Source organism: Narcine bancroftii, chromosome 1, assembly GCF_036971445.1.
Source record: "Narcine bancroftii isolate sNarBan1 chromosome 1, sNarBan1.hap1, whole genome shotgun sequence".
NCBI lineage: Eukaryota > Metazoa > Chordata > Chondrichthyes > Torpediniformes > Narcinidae > Narcine > Narcine bancroftii.
In genome coordinates this window covers 81,380,628-81,401,608 of record NC_091469.1, presented here as the reverse complement: position 1 = coordinate 81,401,608, position 20,981 = coordinate 81,380,628, and the positions used below count along the sequence as shown (strand labels likewise).

Genomic DNA, 20,981 nt, shown 5'->3' with positions numbered 1-20,981 from the left:
CTTATTGTGAGAATATTCCACTTTTCTAGATTTGCCCAAAAGAGGAAGGATCCCTCAAGCATCTATCCTGCAAGGTTCAAGAATCAAGTATTTCAGTAAGATTAACTCTTATTCTTCAAAAATATGGAAAATATAGGACCAATATGCTGAAACTTTACTTCAACCCTAACACCAGGTATCAATAAAAAGAGTTTTTGTGAATTTCTTTGGTTCCATTTTCTGGACTTCTATGGTTAACTGTGCATGTGAGCAGCAAAAGCTGTTTTTTAATACACTTTGATGAAGCTTTCTCACCTATTGTTCCTAATGTTTGTCTGAAGGAAGAGATGAGGAAACCCTGAAAAAAGGTTTTTGTATAACTGCACTTACAAATTTAGATTTTATCTATTATAAATGAGTACTGAAGAATTTGAGAAAATTAAGATTTACTGATACAATGCATCATTATAAAGAAATACATTCAGACAATATTATATATATGACTTAATACGGTTGATATATGTGCGAGCTCTCCACTGGCCATCGTGTCAGAGGTGCACCAAAGAAGTACAAGGACTGCCTAAAGAAATCTCTTGTGGCCTGCCACATTGATCACCGCCAGTGGGCTGATATCGCCTCAAATCGTGCATCTTGGCGCCTCACAGTTCGGCGGGCAGCAACCTCCTTTGAAGAAGACCACAGAGCCCACCTCACTGACAAAAGACAAAGGAGGAAAAACCCAACACCCAACCCCAACCAACAAATTTTCCCCTGCAACCGCTGCAACCGTGTCTGCCTGTCCCGCATCGGACTTGTCAGCCACAAACGAGCCTGCAGCCGACATGGACATTTACCCCTCCATAAATCTTCGTCCGCGAAGCCAAGCCAAAGAAAAGATGTGCAAATGAATATATTTGGATGGTCTTATTTGTAAATAAGAAATTAACACAGATGTTTCTGCAAAAATCCTTTTCCAAAAGGAATCCTTTATTTTGTGTGTTCATACAAGTTATCCTTGTACCATAACGCAATTTCCATCGACCAATGAGACCAGACACCACACACTAACGTAGAAACAAATTAGTTTATTTGAATTATATTCCTTCATTTAAAAAATCCTTTGTCAAACTTCAGATAAAAACATAACTGTAATATGTACATTTTTTTTTAAATTGGAACACTTATTTTACTTATTCTCTCATTATAAGGTGCCCATCAACTTAAGTTATATTGCATATGACAACTCTAGGTTTATAAGCACAAGATACCTAAAGTGTTTCGGTCAGCACATTCAATAACTAGTGGGAATTTTGCTTCTTTTTGCACGTGGTGATTGCAAAACAATTTTTTGCATTTATACAAAAACTACTTTGTGAATGTTACATACAGGGCTAAATAGAAGACCATTTTGCTGAACAATGCAATAACATCAAAGATTAAGCCAGATTTAAAAGAAGCTGTAACGTAAAAACGAAGCTTGACTGAGTTAAACTTGGCTTCATGCTGCAATGCAGGTATCTATATTTCCTTTTGCAATTTAAATTGCACTTCTATATAAATGTCTTCCTAAAATGCCAAGCTAAAAATTCAAACAGTTGAGGTGTCAGGGTAATGAAAAGAAATCCATGTTAAAATTTTTACCTCTTCTCCATTTGGATGCACACACTTTCATTCAACAAATGAAGAATTTAGTGGTAAATTTATTGATGCCAAATTACATTCTACAAGCAAATGATAAAATATTTCTATAAATGCTTCAATTAGAGTTCTCGTATGAAGAGTCAAATGTAGCATTTTCTTTCTGAACTGTGATTATACAAATGTTAAATGACTAAATAAAACAACAAATCAAAATGGTTCACTCCTTCCAAGGAGGGTAGACTGTTCAGATTCAAGCCATATTGATTTAAGTTCTGCAAAAGGGTATCTTTAATAAGGTGGGTACTTCTAGTGATCACAAAATAAATCTATCATGAGGATTATTTTAAGAGATTTAACTTGCATCCACTTGTCACAAAAATGTTCGGATTAATGTTACATGAAAAATCAGCTCATTCATTTCCCACCAAAAGAAATTGCATTTTATGCAACAATTAGATTATTAGTTTGTATTTAATTTTTTTTAATTTCATGTCTCAAAGTGCTGAATAGTTCAACATCTACGAGGTGAATATGCTTTAAAATAAGGCCAATAACTCAAACTAAATTACATTTATGGTCAACAATAAACATCAAACATAATAAATCAACATTACAATTTTTTTTACAATTTCTTGGAAGTTTACCAAAGTTTTTGAGGCAATCAACACAATCAAGAACAAGCTGCACAAAGTATAATTATTTTAATGTGTAAAATTATTTTTGATATTTATCAATTTGGCCACCATCCTAACAAAAAAATTCTATCAATACATCTCAGCAATATTTAAAACTTCTCATCCACTTTCTAATGGACATTTGGCTCATGGGAAAGTATGGTAAATGTTTTGCTTCTTGACACAATATTTTGAAATTATATTGTTGGTAATATAACTTTCAAAATTTTACCAACAGGAAGAATTCTTTTGGTTACAAACTTTGCACATCATGTTATCTCAGATTAAACCATATTTTTAAGTAAATGTATTGTCTCAAGTACATAAAAAATTCACTTTTAATAAAATTAACCTGCAATTGGAGTGACTGTTTCAATATGGAAAACTTAAAGTTAACAAAAACTTTAAATTAAATAACTTAATTAGGTAAGATTGACAGATGTATTTTTCCAGATATATTGAACTGCCACTTTAACATGAAACCAGGAACTTATCTAAAAGGACCATTTCTCAGCGTTCAGCTCAACTTTCAGAAGAAAACATTGTGACCAATTTGAGCCAGCGACACAAAAAATTCATGAAAGAATATTTGCTTAAAGCAGTCAAAGAAAAAGTATTTAGTCTCTCACAATTAGATAATTTCTGCACAATTTAGAAAGCCACAGAACACCATGGAACAAGATTAAACTGCTTTTCTCAGTGTTAAAGATCAAACAAATATTAAACACAACACTTATTTCCATCTCCATCTTGTACCCTGCCAATTCCTCGTCAGTTTTAAAATGTAACTTTTGTTCTACTTATCTTCACTGTGTTTTCAAAGTTCTATTGTGAGTAATCAGATTTTTTTTTTGTTGCTGAACATCTTCAGTGATGAAAAGTAAAACTTGCCAGAAAGTGCAGTTTCCAGTGTTACTGTAAAGGTAGCAGGACAGAATAGGGGAATTGCTAGGACTTAAAGGGAAAAGTACATTAGTAAATTCTTTCATTGTCAAAGATAATGCAAGTGTATTCTGATACAAACCTCAATGAATAGCTGAGAGTAATTCAAGAACTAAATCACAAAATCCGAAAGAATGCAAATAGATGAGAAAATATTTTAAAACTCATCATCCCTTTATTACACTGAAAAGCTTTGAATTGAGTGAACAAAAATAAATTCCAAATGGTTCATTATAAAAATCCTGGCCTACTTCTTAAATCCTTGAGAAATATTTTATATCAAATATAGACTTCATCTAATACTGTGAATATTACTAGATTTAAACCGCAAAAAAACCTTAAATTTATGCACGTTACCAGAAGATAATCAAAATAATGTAAGAAGATAATCAAAATAATGTAAGAAGCCTGGTTGAAGATTTCTACATAATCTATTTTGAATATCAGTTACAATTAAAAATGGTGGCATAATTAGGCCAGTTGAAGATGACCTAGCACTGAAGAAATAAATGAAGGTATTTATTAGTGTTTAGAAAATGTCCGAAGATCAATGTTCCCTGTGCTAATTCTTGGGTGTTTAAAAATGTTAAGTAAAATGCAACTAATGATTTGACTCAAATGTCAGGCCTCAGATCAAGAGGAAAGAGTTGAATATAAATGAAAAGTAAAACTACAGAGGATCATTTAAGATTTTTCTAAAAATAGAAAAGATTGTTTCAGTCAGTAAAGTAATAAAGACCAGTAGATTGTATGAAATAAGCTGCAGTACTTTTATTGATATTATTTGGTCCAGCCAACTAGGCAGATGAGTGACAGTCAGTGCTGGGCTTTGTGCACATAAGGACTATTTATTAACGTTTGTTATAAATTACATGCTTGGCCAAATGCAAAGTCAAGGTTGGACTCAGCCAGGAAATACTCTAGATCAAATGAATCTCAGTTTCTGGGTCATCAAGAATGATCACTCAAGGAAGACTCACAGACTCCAGTGATGCAAAACCAAAGAAACAGAAGCTTTCGGAGAGATGAAGGAAATGGCACTTGATTTACAAAAGAGCTACAAGTGTGCTGTATCCTACCAGTAACCATTAACTATGCAGCAACTTTATTTTGCTTGATTGTAACAAAAATTATTTGCACTGCTAATTTTTTTTTTACAGCAAACAAATACAATGCAGCAACATAATTGGCCTAGCAGTTAGTGCAACACCTTTACAGTACCAATGATCACAACCGGACTTGTGTTCTAATCCCGCGCTGTCTGTAAAGAGTTTGTACACTCTCTGTGTGGGTTTTCTCTGGGGGCTCTGTCCCCCCCCCCCTTCAAAAACGTACTGGGGTGTAATTTGGACAGCACGGGCTTATAGGGCCAACTTGACCTGTTATAGTACTGTATGCCTAATTTAAATTTAATACATGGTAATATAGCACATAAGTGTGGTACAAAATTCTGCAACATTTCAATGTGACAGTACAAAAATTTTCAGCTAAATCCTGCCTTCCAAATAAAGCTGAAGAGAAAGTATATATGCAGTGAACATAATAAAATGTATTGCAATAGGTAATATTCATTTTTCTCCAGTAACATAGTTGGGTTGGAAACATAACAGATTGTTAAAAGGTGTAATAATCTTTATTTGTGCTAACCATTATACTAATGATAGTACTGTACTATCAACCCCTGTCATAATATTAATAATCTATTCGAGCAAAATAAGAAATTAACTTGACTAATCAACAAAATTACCTCCCCAAAGATGCCAAGTCTGTTATCCGTCTGTGGTAGCTTTCCTCCTACTGGAACACGTTCCCAAAGCTGCAGCAACTGTTCTCCAACCTGTGGCTCCAGCTCCTAGGACAAAATGCAAAAACAAGTTCAGCGTTATGATGCCTTTAATCTAATCAACACACTTTGAAGAAACTGATTCATATAAAAAATATTTTATGCATGATACAAAGGTTAACAATTTACTTCTTAACTGCCTCATCCACTTTCACCTGCTTTTCTACCCTACCCCATTGTCCGCCCATTACTCATTCAGCCTTAGGCCAACAGTCTGCAAGGGTAGTGAGACATAGCAGTCAATCATGAGAATAAACCAAGTTCTCAAACTCTGTTTCACGTGAATCCTTTGGCCCTTCATTAAACTGCAATTTTCTCTGGTGCAGTCCAAGGGCTTGAAGCCAAGTGCCTGCTGACCCTTCCACTAAGGGAAATAAATCCAAATGATAAAAAAAAGTAAAAATAATTAAGATCCACAATTTACAAAAAATATAGACTGGATTCTGTGGTTAGGTACTATCCAATTGGACTGAAGATCTAGTAATCTTTTAAGTGAAGACTTTGCTTTTGTCAAGATCAGCTGCATCAAAAACATCACATCATTCAGTAACCATCATGTTTCCATGTTGGAAGACCAACTACATGAAAATTTCTCAAACCAAGAAGGAATAGAGAACTTTTAGAAAAAAGTTTTAAATATCCTCTCGATTATTTATGACTTCTGTTTTGTATTTGCACAGATCTCTCTTTTGTAAATGTATCTTTTTCTTGAATAGTTTACACGACTGATAATTGCCTGGCTCTCAGGATTATTTGTGATGTCATGTATGTGCTCTAACAATAAATTTGAAGTTGAACAAATTTGACAAACCTCTCCTGGGAAGTGAGAGAAGAGATAGTTGGGGCAGTAGCTATGAACTTTGAATCCTCTTTGACTGCAAGGGAGGTGCCAGAGGATTGGAGAATGGCAAATGTAGTCCTCTTGTTTAAAAAAAGTTAATAGGCAGAATCCTGGAAATTATGGACTAGTAAATATTTATGTCAGTGATGTGTAAACTAATGGACAGGATTCTTAAGGATAGGATCTATGAGTATTTGGAGGTCTACTCAAGAATAGTCTGTATGGTTTTATGAAGAAAATGCGCCTGACGAGTCTAATTAATTTTTTTTGAGGATGTAACAAAAGTAGTTGATGAGGGTAGGGCAGTAGATGTGGTCTACATGGACTTTTAGCAAAGGCAAGCCCCATGAGAGACTCATCCAGAAGGTCATGAGGCACAGGATCAGATGAAAATAAGCTGTATGGATTTTAAAAAATGGCTTGTAGAAAGAAAGCAGAGAGTAGTAGTGGAAGAAAAGTATTCTGCCTGGAGGTCGGTGACTAGTGAAGTGCCACAGGGATCTGTTCTGATACCCCTGCTCTTTGTGATTTTGGAATGAAGAGGCATAAGTTTGTGGAGGATACAAAGGTTGGAGGAGTTTGTAGATGGAGCTGAAGGTTGTCGAAGGTTACAAGAGGTTATAGACAAGATGCAGAGTAGGGTAGAAAAGTATTGTAGTGCATTTTGGAAGGACAAAACAAAAAGCTAAGTATAGGGTTAATGGTCGATTATTTAAAGAGTGTAGATGAACAGAAGGACCTTGGGGTTCAAATCCATATATCCTTCAAGGTCACCGCAAAGGTTAATAGGATCATTAAGAAAGCCCATAGGACGCTGAGATTCATCAATAGTGGGATTGAATTCAAGAATAGAGAGGTCATGTTGCAACTCTACCAATCTCTGGTAAAGACCACTCTTAGAGTATTGTGTTCAGTTCTGGTCACCTCATTGTAGGAAGGATGTGGAAGCTATGGAGAGGGTGTAGAGGAGATTTACCAGGATGTTGTCTGGATTGGGAAACAAATCTTAGGAGCAAGGTGAGCAAAGCTGGGACTTTTTACTTTGGAATGTAGAACGATGAGAGGAGACTTGATAGAGATCTGCAAGATTATGTTAGGCATAGATAGGGTGGACAGCCAGCACCTGCTTCCCAGGGCAGGATCAGCAAACACCAGAAGGCATATGAACAAAGTTAAGGGAGGGAACTTTAGGGGAGACATCAGGAGTAATTTTTTTTTTTTTTTTTTTTTTTAAAAACACACAGAGTTGTGGGAGCCTAGAATGCCTTGCTGGGGATGATGGTGGAAGCTGAAATGTTAGGGGCATTTAAGAGACTCTTAGACAGACACATGGATGAAAGAAAAATAGAGGGTTATGGGGTAGGGAAGGTTTAGTACCTGTTCTTTTTATTAGGAAGGGATATATGGGTCGGCCCAAAATCAAGGGCCGAAGGGTCTGTACTGTGCTCTATTGTTCTATGTTCGTTGTATACCTACATTAAAATTTATAGTTCATGTATTACAGGCAAACCTCTTCTACACCCTCTCTAAAGGCTCCATATCCTTCTGACAGTGCAGTGACCAGAACTCCAAATGTGTTCCAAACAAAGTTTTGAACATCGTCTAACCTCTCCCATCCTGTTGACATCATACCATCTATCTCTCCTCTGCACTATCCATCTTGATAAAGGGTTTCCACCAAAATGTTGGCAATTCTTTTTCTCCCACTGATGCTGCTCGACCTACTGAGTTCTTCCAGCAGACTGTTTGTTGCCCTAGAATCCAGCATCTGCAATCTTTCATGTCTCAAGATATGCATTTTTGATTTACCAACATTTCTACTCAATGTCCCAAACAATGAGGGCAAGCACATCATTTGCCTTCTTTACCACCCAACAGGAGAACAATGACTCTGTACCTTAAGGGTCTTCCCATTTTGTACAATTACTGAGCATGAAAACTACCCCAATGGTTGTACACTGACCAGGGACACCTTTCTATATGAACCACATCACCTGGCACTTGGTTCATAGCATTTCATCTCCCCAAATGCATCTCCTCACACTTGTCCAAATTGAACTTCACCTGCTATTTTTCCAAATTTCCAACTAATCTATAACCTACTTTATGTTTTGACAGCTAGCTTCCTAAGTTCTGTAAATTGTAGAATTTATCCTCTGGATTGAAAGGTAGCAAATGCAAATCCATTATTCAAGAGAAGGGAAATTGGGGAGTGCTTAGAAAGGAAGGGGTTTGTGAGAGGACCTTGGTGGATGAGAAGGAGAAAGAAAGTAGCTGAGGGGGACAGTATTACTTCCTGTTGGAGAATCCACTGGATTGTAGACTAACCAAACAGAATTAGGGAGGTGCTAATCTTCAAAAATAGCGATACATTAACATCCTTAGAATTGTGATGTGATCCACTTTATTGTCATTATGCTGGTATACCAGCCAATGAAACTCGATTAGCATCGACCAGAATATAAAATAGAATACAGTAAACACATACAATAAATAAACACAATAAAGACTGCAATATTCTAAAATATTTTTAAAAATTACTGATTCTGAAATAAAAGTGAAGCACCGCTCAACACCTTGAATTAATATTTAACATTATCATGGCTTCATGAATAAAATTCTTTTTAAGCCCGGTAGTTCTTGAGCGAAGGCTCCTTTAATGTCTGCCCAATGGTAGGAGAGTAAATAATTCATGATTAGGGTGTGTCTTTAATGATATTCCTCGCCTTGTCCAAATATCATCCCCTATAGATAGATTCAATGGTAGGCAACAATCCGTTGGGCAGTTTTCACTACCCACTGGAGTGCCTTCCTATCATGTGCAGAACAATTCCTGAACCATGCCAAAATACTATATATCAGCACGCTCTCAGTATTACGTCAACCCCAACCAACCAATTTTCCCTTGCAACCGTTGCAACCGTGTCTGCCTGTCCTGCATCGGACTTGTCAGCCACAAACGAGCCTGCAGCTGACGTGGACATTACCCCTCCATAAATCTTCGTCCGCGAAGCCAAGCCAAAGGAGAAGTATTCTAGGGCGGAGGTATAACTTCCTCATACAGCTCAAAAAATAAAGATGTTATTGTGCCTTTCTGACCAACATTGATGAATTCAAAGACCAAGTGAGATCATCAGAGATCTAGGCCCCCCAGGAATTGGAAGCTCTGTAACCATTCCACCACTGCTCCAATCTTGTGTTTGTTTAGACACCATATGACAAGATTTCAACTGTATGGGTCATAAGAAACATTTCAAGGATAATCTGGCCTGTAGAAATCCAGAGATCTAGAAATCTGACCTGGTGCATTGCACCAGATAAGCTGAAACCAAATGGGAAAACTGAATAAGGGTATCATTAAATAACAACTAATCAGATCAGGAACAATTAATAAATGTAATTCTTTACATGGGCAATTGAAACACATCACATCATGGAGAATGATGGCTTTCCCCAAAACAGCAATGTGATTGTTTCATGCTTGTGTGTTGTTGAGATTACTAACCATAAGAATGAATCCATCTTAAACTTACATCAGTTTATGGCATTGAATTACTCTAAAAATAATATATACAAACAAATGACCAATAATTCTTAAAGCACATAATACAAATTTCATTAATTGTCCATGTTAAAATCTTTAATTGCAAATAAATTATTAAAAAATCTAAAAAATGCTATTTTTGCACTCCACACATCTGCTTGATATTACTGAGAATAAAGTTCAAAATAAAACAAATTAGAGAACAAAATGCTCATCAAAATATACAAATGGGTAAATTTAATTTTGTATGTGCACTTCTGTTAAAAAAAACATTGCAAACACATCCGTAAATAAAAGGAAGTCATACTTGTCCATCTCTGCTTATTTGGACTTTCTTATTATCATTCCATGGGTTGAGGAGATGGTGAGCATATTGGAAAGGAAGGCTTTCCTTTCTTATCCATTCAACTCGGAAGATCCCTCCAAGCCCAGCTGAACCCCACTCCTGGCTTCTTTCCCTTCCTATCTCAGAGATCATTCTGGCAAATCCCTGAAGAAAGCAGAGCAATCTTTAATTGTGAACGAAAAGATTTTAAGTATATAATTTGTTTCCTTTAGATAACTGCCTCATTAACTATCAATTAAATGGCATATTAAAAGATGGTTATATATTTAACAAATGGAACAAAACTTATATTTTGATGGTTTCACTTTAATCATTGATGAGTATGATAGGTTTAACCAAAATGAAATTTCAGATATTGTGTACTGCTAAAGCAGTCTTCAACAAACTCAATTTAAATAATCATTCTCAAATCTAAAATTTACAATTGATTTATTATCAATTGCTTGTGAGAGAGTGCGCTAAACTTTAATTGAGCCTTGGATAGAAAAATGCCCTTCATTTTAGGCTTCCCAACCAACGGAAACAGCTTCTCTCAAACTGCTCTCTGTTTTCCTTCAACAGTTAGTGAAGTATGATCAGATTACTCCTTATCCAATTAAGTTTCATTTACTGTAAGCCCTAGTTTATGTTTATATTCTTTTATAATTTAATCCTCCAAATCCTAATTTCATTCTGCAAAGGGTAATCAACATTTTGGATCAGAGTCCTTGGTCAAGAATAAATAAGGACAATATATAATTACATTTAAAAATACTGAAGTTACAGGAACAGATATTCTGTGTATACAGGAATACCCTGTGTAACATGGTTTTGAAAAGCACGGGTTTCGACATAACATTTCTGACCGCAGTTTTAAATTTACAGCGTTAAAAGTTTTATTGTTGATGCTTTTTAAACTCCCTCATAATACTTTGCAAAACTCTAGTTTTAAATATTTGAAATATAGGCACTGAGCTGTGGAATAGAGAGTAAAGTGGCTGTATGGAAAGCTAATACTCTCCACTCTGTGATTGGGCTCTATGCACTATCCTGCAGCATGCTGCCTTACACTGATGGGAATCTTTTTGTTCATCTCTGCTCTGAGTAGCAGACCAGCGAGTTTCCAACCACAGAACAATGTCAGTTTGTATAGAGTGGAAGCTTTGGAATTGGCTGTGGAACAGAGAGAGTTAAATGGCTGTGTTGAAAGTTATTGCTGTCCCTGCTGTGATAGGGCTCTCTGCACTATCCTGCAGTGGTACCCATCTAACTTTGGTGAAAATCTCATGTGGCCAACTTGACACAAATCTACATTAGACAAATATTTTCTTAAATAAACGATGTTCACTTATGGCCAATAAAGATCTATTGCCAATAAAGATTAGTTTTATATATCCGTTTTATAGGATTGGAACGTATTACATTAAAGTGGATTATAATAATGCTTTGAACAGTGCAGTTTTCCATAGCATTGAACTTGCTTGGAACACATTAACCTTGTTATGCATGGTATATCTGTATACATAAGTTCAAAGCAATCAGTGGCTTAATTTTAGGAAGTTTTAAAAAGATGAAGTGTTCATGTAACCTAGCCAATTACTGCATTTTATGGTTGAGTCACAAACTATCAATGTATTGAGAGATATTTTTTCAAGGGAAAAGATAAATTATTTAATGGATTAAAAAGTTAATCCAAGCAATCATGAATGTCACAGATAATTTAACAAATAAATATATTGTTAACCAAGTGACTGAAGAGGTTACTTGAAAAAGGACTTTTAAAAAAATCTCACAAGCAATTCATAACAGTTTCATGAGAAATTATTGGAACTGAATACTCTATATCTCAAAACCTTTACCTGAAAATGTCCTGATCCTTGCACAGAAAATACCAGATACACCACACTGCTCTCCCAAAATGCACGGTTTAGCTTTCGTTCATTGCTGGGTGTCGTAGACCAAATTCCCTTTTGTTGTGAAATCTCAAGATTACGAAGGTTGCTGCTTTTCAAGATGAAAAAACGAACTGGTACATTTGGTCTCGGTGATGGAGATTTGGAGCCCTAAGGACAAAATTATATTTTGTTAATTTTTAAACCTTTTTCAGCTTGTACTAATGTCTAGCCCTGAAAACTTGCTGATCACAGAAGTCTATTTCTATGGGTGGCAGGGGAAGATCTGAATCACATTCTAGAACTTTCCCTCAGTATTGCCAAACCACTGTGGCCAGCAATATAACAAAAAAGAGAAATTCCTATGTTTGAGGAAAGAAGCTATGCTCGCAAACCTCACGAATTTTCAATTTTCCAGATGGTTTTAACTATTTAGACTCAATCTGCTAATAAATAGGTTTGCAATGAAAATAGTATATTGATATTTACAATTAAACGGTGCAGATCATATTTTGAGCACATTAAATTTTGAGCATATTGAAGAAATATTTCTGATAATCTATGAAATTTATGAAATAATATATACTATTGTAGTTGTTTTTTTCGACAAATTACCTGTTTGGCTATATCATAAAGAATTCTAGTGCATATATACCCTGTAACAATAAACTCACTATTGTCATTAGATAAAAGATGGCTCTACAAGAAAATGACCAAATATAGTAAAACCCCTGGTATTTGGCATCCACTGGGATTGGTAGATGCTGGATATGCAAATTTACTGGTTGCCTGATACTCATTCTTATAACGCCTAATACACCGGCATTACGAATAAACAATAAAAAAGACAAAACTACTGTACTTACACTGAACAAACTTCATTTGCACAAACACATAAATCTTTAAAAAATTTACTTTATTTTCAGTCACATTCTTTGAAAACATTTAACTGTCACTGCATCTCCACGGAGCTGGCCAAAAGCCGAACAATAATATTATAGATAACTCCACTCTCCCCCAAGTTTACAGGTAAAGCCCAACTAATACAGTTAATAATATATGAATAAAGGCTCTTACTAAGCAGGGATAAGAAGAGACTTTCAAAGTGTGAAGTGAACGGCAAGCAGCATCAACCAGCTCTTCATCCTGGGCAATGTCATTGCTGTTTCGCACAACTTTATTCAAAGAGTTGCTACGAGCAAAGCACAACCAAGACACTCCTCTGCCTGATTATTTGCTCATCTTCACTAAAAATTTGTGTTACTTCAGAGAACATTTGCTTTTACAATTTTAAACTTTTATTTACATTATTATTATTATTTACCCCGATTTAGTTCAATGGTATTTATTTATTTATTTCCTGGTTTGTTTTTGCCAGTTGATAGAATTCCAGACAAAGGGAATTTCACTGTACTGCAATTGCTTTGCCATTTTCAAATATGAAAACATTTTATTATTCAGAGTGCATGTTGTAATTCATATTAAAAGAATATTCATGACTTGCCTAAGTAATATCATAAAACTGAATTTCGACAGTAAGCACCATCTATATTATTCTTTAATGATCTGGCAGCACATACAAAGCAATCCATGAGGGATCCTGTTCACTTGCATCATTGCATCAGGACTGAAAACTGATTGTCACTGGAAACACAGATGTAAATGTTGATGCTGGAAATCAACACTTTGCAGCAAATTACAATTTTTTTGAGAATATTGGGTAGCTGACTTTGATTTTATTTGTGAAACATGAAATTCTGCAGACACTGAATGCAGTAAAATCACACCGAAAAGCTGGAGGAACTCAGCCAGTCTTGTCACCATCTATAGTAGACAAAAAAATATTGCCAACATTTCGGGCCTGAGCCCTCTTCAAGGGATAAGCCAGAAGCAGGAAATCTCAGAATTTAGACAATGGTGGCTATGGAAGGAATTCAGACCAACAAAAGGTGCTAACTGGATAAGGGATGACTTAAGAATTCATCCTATTTGTGCAAAATAGATGGAATGGAGAGACAGAGATCGGGAAAGGCAACAGGACAGAGACAAAGGGGAGGGGGTGGTTTGAACGAAAGCCAGAGAAGTTGACATTAATGTCATCTGGTTGGAGGGGGCCCAATCAGAAGATGAGGTATTGTTCTTCCAACTTGTGGGTGGTCTCAGTTTGGCAGTGCATGAAACCATGGACAGACATGTCAGCAAGGGAACGGGTTGGAAAATTGAAATAGGTGGCCACTGGGAGATCCACGCTATCGTGGCGGATAGAGTTTAGGTGCTCAACAAAACGATCTCCCAGCCTATTTCCATTCTCCCCGATGTAGAGGAGACTACCAGATGCAGTGGATGATACCTGCAGATTCACAAGTGAAATGTTGCTTCACTTGGAAGGAATGTTTGAGGCCATGAATGGTAGTGAAGGAGGAAGTGTGGGCACAAGTGGAGCATCTCCTGCAGATACAGGGGTAGGTACCAAGGGGGTGATTGGTGAGAAGGGAGTCACAGAGGGAGCAATCCCTGCAGAAGATTATAGTAGGTGGCGGAGGAGGATATGTTGGATGCGGAGGCTGGTGGGGTGGTAGGTGAGGACAAGAGGAATCCTGTTCTTGTTGAGTGTGGTTTATCTTGCATGCCATTCAAAGGCTAACAAAGAGTTGTCATTTTCTGGCACCATTTTGCGAAACAAAAGTTCCTTTGGAGATAGCAAATGGTTGAAGATCAAGTCACCTTCTCCTTCGTAGCTGCCTCTGTCACACTTGCTACCTCGATGGCTGCAACCTGGTTAGAGCCAGTGATACTTCCTGTTGTTCCTGCATGTTGCTCAGTGGTGTGTGCATGAATAAAATTAGCCAAAAGGCTTGATTCTGCAATGTTGAAGAATCTTGGGAAGAAGCTGCTGAATACTGTGGCAAATGCAATCACAAAATGCTTTGTGATTTCCATTCATCCGCTGGGCCCCAATATCGTTGAGAATAAAGATTCTGTTGGACACTCCATTTTCATTTGTAATATACAGTAAAACCTCCACTATCCAGCACCTACAGGGAATGTGGATACCGGATATGCGAACTTTCCAGTTTCCTGAGACTCACTCTTACAATACTGAAATAATAAATCTGCATTAAGAATAAACAGTTTAAAAGACAAAAGACAGTGCAAAATGTAAATTAATTTGGAAAAAAAAACATTATTTTAGTCTTTAATTTTGTAAAGTTCACTTTAATTAAGTAATTCCGGTAACTTACAAAATTTAAATTCAAACCCCAATCGCTGCTGCTGCTTCAACAGTGTTTTGCTATCCATGGCACCATCATAATTAATCTCCCCCTCCTCAAAGTTTACAGATAAAGCCTTACTAATATACTTAATAATATACTAATAAATATAAAGACTCTTACTAGACAGGGAGAGGGAGACATTTTGGGAGGGTTGCCCATCCTGGGCACTGCCATATTCTTCAAACACAACTTTATTAAAACAGCTGCTGTGGGTGAGGTACAATTGGGGCACTTTGCTCCTATCTTCACCAATAGTTTGTGTCTTTCTTTGGCGAACATTTACTTTTCAATTCTAAACTTTTATTTATATCTTTATTTATTCTCATTTTATTTATGTATTTATTTCTTCTGTTTTTCCCAGTTGCTTGGGGTTGCCGACTGCTTGAATTCAAGATAATCGGAATTTTGCCCATCACTTTTTACAATTAGTTGTATCACGACTGTTGTGTTTTTATCCATTCTGCTGATTAAGGAATTACTTAGCAGTTCCTACATGTAGTTCTGTATCAAAGCTTCACTAGATTAGCACCTCATTATTAGGCACTATCCGGTGCCTCTCCAGCATATCAAATTCATTGAAATTGTGTATTTTGCAGGGAGTATAAGGCAAGATTCTATGCCATATCTCAAAAGGCTGACAAACACTGATAACCTATTAGATCCATTTCCAACTAGAACTGTTAGTCACCATTTACCAATGGTGATAAAAACCACCACGGATCTCAATATTCCTTCTTTTGGGATTATTGAAGAGAAGCTGCAACATTATTCCAGAGACATCTGCAAGATTTCCACAGGATTATAAGAGTGGCAGAGAGGAGCATTGCTATGTCAACACAAACTGCAATGATGGCCTTCAGTATTATCGGACAACCAAAGAAGCATCTCTAGCTGGCTAAAATTAATCACTTATATTTGGTCATTAAAACACTGATTACCCACAGTCTTGTCAGTCATAAGGGTTTGCACTCGATCAATTGTTTTTCACACAGAAGATGGGGGTGGGGGTGGTTTGATGAAACAAGTTGCCAGAGAAAGAGGTGGAGGAAGGTGGAGTTGCAACATTTAAATTACATTTGTACAAATACATGGATAGGAAAGATTTAGAGCAGGGTTTCCCAACCAGGGGTGCGAGATAGCATTTATTTTTTTTATAAATCCATACTCCTTCAATTTGGATAATATGTCGGATGATGAAGAGCTGAAGGAAGATCTTATTGAACTGTGCACAAATCGTGTTCTTGAAATGCAGTTTGAAAGCAAAACTTTGGAACAATATTGGTGTTCGGCAATGGACTTTGTGAAAAAGCACTAACTGTGCTCATCCCATTCGCGACGACATACTTATGCGAGTCTGGATTTAGTGCCCTTTTGTCAATCAAGACAAAATCTAGAAATCGCTTGGGTGCAGAGGCAGACGCGCGGATTGGTATCAGCAACAAAGTGCCTCGTTTTGAAAAACTCTTAAGCAATAAACAGGAACAAAGAGTCATTAAATTTAAATTGGCTTATGAACATTTGAACATTAGTTCTTTAATTTTTTTTAAAGAAATTTCATGCATGGTTGAAAATTTAATTTTTTTTGTAGGGTTTATGCAACTTTTAAATTGTTGTAATATTTTTTCTTTTCCATATGTTTCATTTTTGTTTATATATTATTAAAAATTGATTATACAAATTTGTTTTGGTCACCTTCACCTTTATTCTTAAATAAAGTATTACTTTAAGGGGTGAAAGAACATATTAAAATTTTTTAGGGGTGAGGGGCATAAAAAAAGGTTGGGAACCACTGGTTTAGAGGGATGTGGGCCAAATGCAGACCAAGACAGCTTAGTTGGCAGGAACAAACTGGGCCAAAAGGGCTTGTTTCTATTCTGTATACCTGATCTACAGTTGAACAAAACCACAGTTTCTGAAGGAGCACTTTGGATTCATGCAGATTTGTCATGATATATTCATCCTTCAGTAGTCTACCCTCCTGTATTTCTCTGGACTTGAAATATATATTTTAAAACATCTATTTAAAGTATAGCTATGAATACGAAGGCAACCTGAGGGGGGCCCATCAGGAGCAATGCAAAACAAAATTGTTGCTGAGCATTTTGAAGAGGTGCCTCAGGGTCTAGGCAAATCTAGGGGTGTCTTTCCATTCACATCAGCCACAATATGCCCAGTAATATGCATCACACTAGTGATTATTAGGTGCATTATAGAATTCCTTTAGATGAGTCTGAGGAAGTGGAGGAGGAATGTTTTCCATAATGCATCATCAGTGCCACAAGTTACTGGCCAGGAATGTCAGGTTGTCCTCATTATTGAGTTCCTCTTAGGTTTCAGCAGGTGCATAGATTTGTCTACACACAAAACTGAATTTCCTTTTTGACAAAAAGCAGGTTGCATGTCTTCAGTGGCAGCCCGCTCCCCAGCCACCAATTCACATTGTCCTTCTCACCACATTTGCTGGATAATAATCAAAAATTGGATAAAACTTTGACAATAAATAATATTCATTGGGCTGAAGTTGTAGCAGAAATTTAATATAATAATTCCACAATTTCTTATTTACAAAATTCTAACCAATTCCTTGTTCAAGATACTGCACCACCAGCTAAATTTTATTCATTTACAGACAATGATTTTGCTTTTTACTTGTGGTTCTTGTTACAATAGGTCTTATAGTTATTTCCTTATTTATTATTATCTCATTCAACCAAAATGGAAGGAAAGCACCTAACAAAAACTGATAAAAAGGCTGCATCAACTTCTTTGTTTGCCCTGAACATCGAACTATCAAGTATCCTTGACATTCACCAACAAATAATCCAATTTAACATATAAATCACAAGAACAAATATTAACAGATATTCTTGTGAAAAATACTTCAATGGTTATGATATTCCAATTGTGAATTCCAAGGATTCAAACTGCACAAAACAACCATTTAATCCTCTGAAAGTACCTCAGGCCACCTTGAACTTGCAATTTCTCAAACCATTTGCACAATAATCAAGTAACAATAGATAATGATTAGATACATACATTATGAATTCAAATAATTCAAAGATAAATGCAAATACCTTATATTAATGCATTTTATATGGCATGTTTTAGTCATTCATAATTTCAGCTGTCAACAGGGCCACAAGTCACCATTAAAAATGTCAATTATGAAATAATGTGATGATTAAACATTTTTCATTCGAATTTTGAGTGGAAAGGCACAAATTAAAATGACAAAAAAAATTAAAAATTGAAGCCTGTATCTGTATAATTTAAAAAAAAAACAAAGAATTGTTGGAAAGAAACAAATCTTAAGTGGAAAAGGAAGCAAACAGGAAAACAGGTTTAAATTGGGTTTGTAGAATGTACATCAAATAGTAAAAATTCTGTACAATCATATTAAATGGTTCCAAGGGAATATTCCTAAAACATTCTTACCTTGCCTGAGGGTGGTGGAGATGGACTGGCACATGGACTGGGATAGTTACTGCTGTCTGTCGATTTAACAGATGATTGATCTGACCGGTCCTCAGAACTCCTCTTTGGATGCAGGAAGCCCCTCTCCTTGTATCTTTGCTGCTGCTGTGACTTCAGCTGAACCCTAGAAAAATAAATTGTTGGTTTATTTTCATTTAATAATGAGATCCAAAACAGTTACTATGGACCAGTGATCTAATTCCGGGCTTTTCAAATTCTAAGTCCATTATCTCTGAAAATGTAATTTATTTATTTCTGTATTATAGCTATCCAGTATATTGCAACCATTTTATAGTGTTATAGTAACATGCAGATTTGTGTTTTTTAATCTAAATATATATATAAATAATATATTTTATAAGCGAAGTTTGTTGCAAGGGGTAACACATTGAGATTTTTAGCAGCAGGTATTTCCTCGGAGGTTGAAGGAAAATGACAATGCCAACTAATAGGCTTTACACTTCTTTAGTCCTGAATATATTCACATGTAATAAATGGATGAAGTCCTGGAGATCAACTTAAGACAGTAAGATGGCCTATTGAGTCTGCTCCACCATTCAAATCGTGGCTGATCATTTTAGCTCTCAACCTCATTCCTTGCCTTCTTCCCATAACCTTTCACACCCTTACTAATAAAGAAGCTATCAACCTCTACTTTAAATATAACCAATGCTTGGCCACTGTTATCTGTGGCAACGAGTTCTAAAGATTCACCATCATCTGGCTGAAGTAATTTTAAATTTTTTAATTAAAAAAAATGTAGACATACCATCATGGTCACAGGACATTTCAGCCCATGAGTCCATGCCACCCAATTTTCACTCCATTAATCTAAACCCCAGGTATGTTTTGAATGGTGGGAGGAAACTGGAGTCCCTGGAGAAAACCCACACAGACACGGGAAGAACGTATAAACTCCTTACTCCTCATCTGTGCTCTAAAGGAAGGTCCTTTTGTGACAAGGCTCTCCCTCTGATCCAAGGCAGTCCCACTACTGGAAACATCTTCTCCACATTCACTCTATCCAGCCCTTTCAATATTCAGAATATTTCATTGAGATCCCCCTCATCTTTCTAATCTCTAGCAAGTACGAGACCAGAAACATTCAATGCTTATGATGAAGGATTCAGGCCTGAAACTTTGGTTACGTATCTTTATCTTTGCAATACATGTCTAGTACCCCTTATCTGAAATCTGAAAAGATCCAAAATCCAAAAGTTTTTGAGCGCTGGCATGTGACATTACAAGTGGAAAGTTCCACACTTGACCTCACTTGTTTAAACCTTAAGTACCTTGATAAGCCTAAGAGCAGGGCAGTGGGATTGGTGTGGGGACTGATGGTGGGCTATCTGGGGAGGGAGGATCAGTGTGGGGACTGGTGGTGGGCTGTTGGGTGGTGGGGCAAAGGGATCAGCGTGGGGCCTGGTGGCAGGCTGTTGGGAGGGAGCAGGACAGTGGCGTCATGTAGACACTCAAAAAGCCTGCTTGTTGCTTGTTCCAAAATCCAAAAAAACCCCAAATTCTTCAGGTCCCAAGCATTTTGGATAAGGGGTACTCAACCTGTTCAACATTGTGTTTTTACTTTAATCACAGCGTCTGCAGACTTGCATTTTTTTTTGTTCCTTATGTGTTAACAGGCAAAATAAAATTAAAAATCTGAATTTTTGGGGCAAGAAACTATTCATTCTAAGAATACAGACACTGTCCGTAAACCTTTCTTGAGATGGAATTCAGATTTTCACTATCTTGCAATGGTCAATCAATGTCATAAAGAATGAGAATCAGATAGGATGTTTGGATATACTGCATATGAAATGGTTTAAGTGAACTGTGCCAAATATTTGGACTGTTATGTCAGAAAGTGTAAAAATGTGAAGCCATTTTACTTTTGTGAATTATATATTTTCTTGAAGTAAACTAGAGTTTGTGTTTGTCACAAATGATGTGATAACATGTTGCAGTTTGACTAAATTTTGCACGAGGCCGTTGGCTATGTGGTATAATTATTATATATAGATAAAAATCTGTCTTGTTGGAGTAATTTGGTATTCACATATTTCAATAGTTAAGTTTAATTCCAATTAGTTTATATTTGGTTCATAGGCAGTCAGACACTCGTAAAGATGGCAGCTACGTTAAACCCAGCTGAGAAATGCTCAGTACACTTGAACCACAAAAGTAGATGACATGCATGTTAGTAAAAACACAATGCTGGAGAAACTCAGCAGCTCAAGCAGTGTCCCTTTTATAGCAAAGATAAAAATACATAACCGACATTTTGGGCTTGAGCCCTTCATCAAGGTATGGAAAAATGTCCAAACAAAAGAGTAGGTGGGAGGAGAGGTCTCAAAGGCAGGAGGTGATGTGTGCAGAAGGGAGGGAGAGCACAGCAGCAATCAGGGTGAGAAGGGATGGCTAGGTGAATAGAAGGGGAAAGGAGGGAGGAGAACTGGAAAGAGGAAGAAAAGGGGGGGGTGCGGAGAGAGGGAAGAGGAGAGCAGGTTAGCAGAAACCAGAAAAGTTGACGTTAATGCCATCTGGTTGGAGA

The 20,981-nt window shown here is 36.5% G+C and overlaps 1 protein-coding gene across 4 annotated transcripts in view; it reads right to left on the bottom strand.

Moving 5' to 3' along the window:
• Positions 1-1,048: 1,048 nt before the first annotated feature.
• The window catches only part of ythdc2 (YTH domain containing 2), an 83,107-nt gene continuing 63,174 nt past the window's right edge, over positions 1,049-20,981 (bottom strand). For 3 of the 4 annotated variants that reach the window (XM_069930932.1, XM_069930942.1, XM_069930937.1), the window contains exons 27-31: positions 18,395-18,557; positions 11,649-11,852; positions 9,772-9,954; positions 4,984-5,088; positions 1,049-3,248 (exon numbers count right to left, since the gene is read on the bottom strand). In XM_069930932.1, the coding sequence (XP_069787033.1) occupies positions 3,243-3,248; positions 4,984-5,088; positions 9,772-9,954; positions 11,649-11,852; positions 18,395-18,557 (661 nt within the window). In that variant the 3' untranslated portion in view covers positions 1,049-3,242. Of the gene's footprint in view, positions 3,249-4,983; positions 5,089-9,771; positions 9,955-11,648; positions 11,853-18,394; positions 18,558-20,981 lie in introns of those variants that run through there. The other variant, XM_069930950.1, reaches the window with a different exon arrangement.